Source organism: Brassica oleracea, chromosome C2 (assembly GCF_000695525.1).
Source record: "Brassica oleracea var. oleracea cultivar TO1000 chromosome C2, BOL, whole genome shotgun sequence".
In the NCBI taxonomy this organism is placed as follows: domain Eukaryota; kingdom Viridiplantae; phylum Streptophyta; class Magnoliopsida; order Brassicales; family Brassicaceae; genus Brassica; species Brassica oleracea.
Window position 1 is genome coordinate 49,162,253 of NC_027749.1, and position 2,094 is coordinate 49,164,346.

General features: G+C 32.8%; 1 protein-coding gene across 1 annotated transcript in view; it reads left to right on the plus strand.

Annotated features, from left to right (window-relative positions):
* Positions 1-243: 243 nt before the first annotated feature.
* The window catches only part of LOC106324495, a 2,591-nt gene continuing 740 nt past the window's right edge, over positions 244-2,094 (plus strand). The window contains exons 1-7 of the mRNA XM_013762458.1: positions 244-346; positions 463-536; positions 627-815; positions 934-1,092; positions 1,174-1,227; positions 1,327-1,458; positions 1,686-1,973. Of these exons, the coding sequence (XP_013617912.1) occupies positions 244-346; positions 463-536; positions 627-815; positions 934-1,092; positions 1,174-1,227; positions 1,327-1,458; positions 1,686-1,973 (999 nt within the window). The remainder of the gene's footprint in view (positions 347-462; positions 537-626; positions 816-933; positions 1,093-1,173; positions 1,228-1,326; positions 1,459-1,685; positions 1,974-2,094) is intronic.

Sequence of the window (2,094 nt, forward strand, 5' to 3'; positions counted from 1 at the left end):
CAATTATAAAAGAAATATCTTTATATTCATTGTCTTTTCTTTTTTTTGGTAGAATACTACAGAACAAAATTGTCTTTCACTAAAAGAAAACAACAAAAATATGTTTCCCTTTGGTTTAAGTATTACCAAAAACAATACAATCAAAGTTTGCTATTCTTTGACATCATAATATGTATATATATACATAACAGAGCATTCTTCTTGAAGACACAACAAAAACAAAAAGTGTAAAAAAGAATTAGGATGGCTCTTATTATGAATCTCTTACCTCTTTTATTCTTAGGAGCCTTATTTCATTCCAGTCAAAGTGTCGTGCCTCTCATATCCTTCAAGGTCAGCTTTAACACAAAAACTTTAGACACATATATGTTTCCCTTATTTTGATCTATTTAATTAAGTCATCATTTTCTTATATCATGTATCGAGATCAACATCCTTTTTCATTTGCAGATAGGTGAAAATCTACATACGATTGTATAGATATTTTTATGCAATCAGGACTTGATCATCCCTTGCTCAAAAACCATACAATCCAGGTGCACGGTTATAAAAATTGGTTTCCTACATACATTTTTTTTTATTAAATGTGATTTTAACTTGACTATATTTGCACCCTTTTTTGAAAGATGAAACCATCAGTTTCAAGGACTAAATTAAAAAGTCAAATTGGCATAAAAAAAATACAAAAACAGAAAATACCATGTCCAGATGGAACCATTCCTGTATTGAGAAATACTAAAGAATTCATCACCAACGCTCAAGTTTTGGCTGATAAGCATTTCCATCCGCTAACAGCTGATAGTCCTGGAACACACGTAAACAATTCACTTTCCTCTTAATAACTTACACCTCATATTCTCTTATATGTATATTTCAAATATTAACATATATACATGTCACACAATGATCACTATAAACATTCACTTTTGGTAGATTTCTGGAGTAAGGTCACACAATGGTCCATATCGTGGCGTAGAAGCTTCGTTTGAAGTAGTATCGGTAGACATCGCAAAAGATCAAGCCTCGTATAGTCAAATATATATAGGCAGTGGATCGAATAATGAGGTTAATTTTATCTCAGCGGGTTGGATGGTAGGTTTACATTATATTTTTTTTTTCCTTTAATCCGTTTGATGGTCTGGATAGTCCTAAAATATTGCATTTCTTTTACAGGTAAATCCAAGTTTGTTTGGTGACGGACGTACTTGGACATATGGATTTTGGAAGGTGTGCATGTGATATATATTATCAGTTGTGTAGAAAATATACTTTACTTGTTGTATATTTAAATAAAATAACATGTAAATATAAATATGATTTCGATAGGGTAAAGATGGAAAAGGATGTTACAATATGGCATGTTCAGGGTTTGTTCAAGTATCACAGAAGGTTCCCATATTTAAACCCATTGGTTTTCGGGCAGGCGAGACTGTCTGGTTGCATTACTCCATCCATCAGGTATTTTTCTTAGTTTATATTTTATTTCACATATGTCATTCCCACTTAGTAGTGAAGGATTTATGAATCATGAAATTTATAGAATCAAATTAGTGATTGATATGTATGACTGAAACCTTTTAACTATGTAAATTTCCCCCTTTCAAATAATTTGGTTAACACATTTTTTTTACTGCGAGTCTTATAAATTAACAATTATTTTTTGTCTATTAATTATATGCAAAAAGGACAAAAATACTGGAAACTGGTGGCTTACAGAAGCACTGGGATTAGGTGAACCTGGCATCGATCTTGGATATTGGCCAAAAGAGCTATTTAACCTTTTAGACAATGGTGCAAATATGGTTGGAGCTGGTGGTGTGGTTCAGGCTTCACGTTCTGGTTCAAGCCCTGAGATGGGTAATGGTCAATTTCCGAATGTTAATCACCCCGAGAATTCAGCACTTTTGACAAATATCGAAGTTTTGGATTCCAGTTATGAGCAACATAAAATGAATTATGTTCCTACAGAAGTGGTTCTAGATAGTCCCAAATGCTATGGGCTAACAATTGGTAAGAGATTTATATTCCGACGTAATCGATACGGTTTCTATTTAAATTATGGTGGTCCTGGAGGAAACTCCTGTGGAGTTTGAT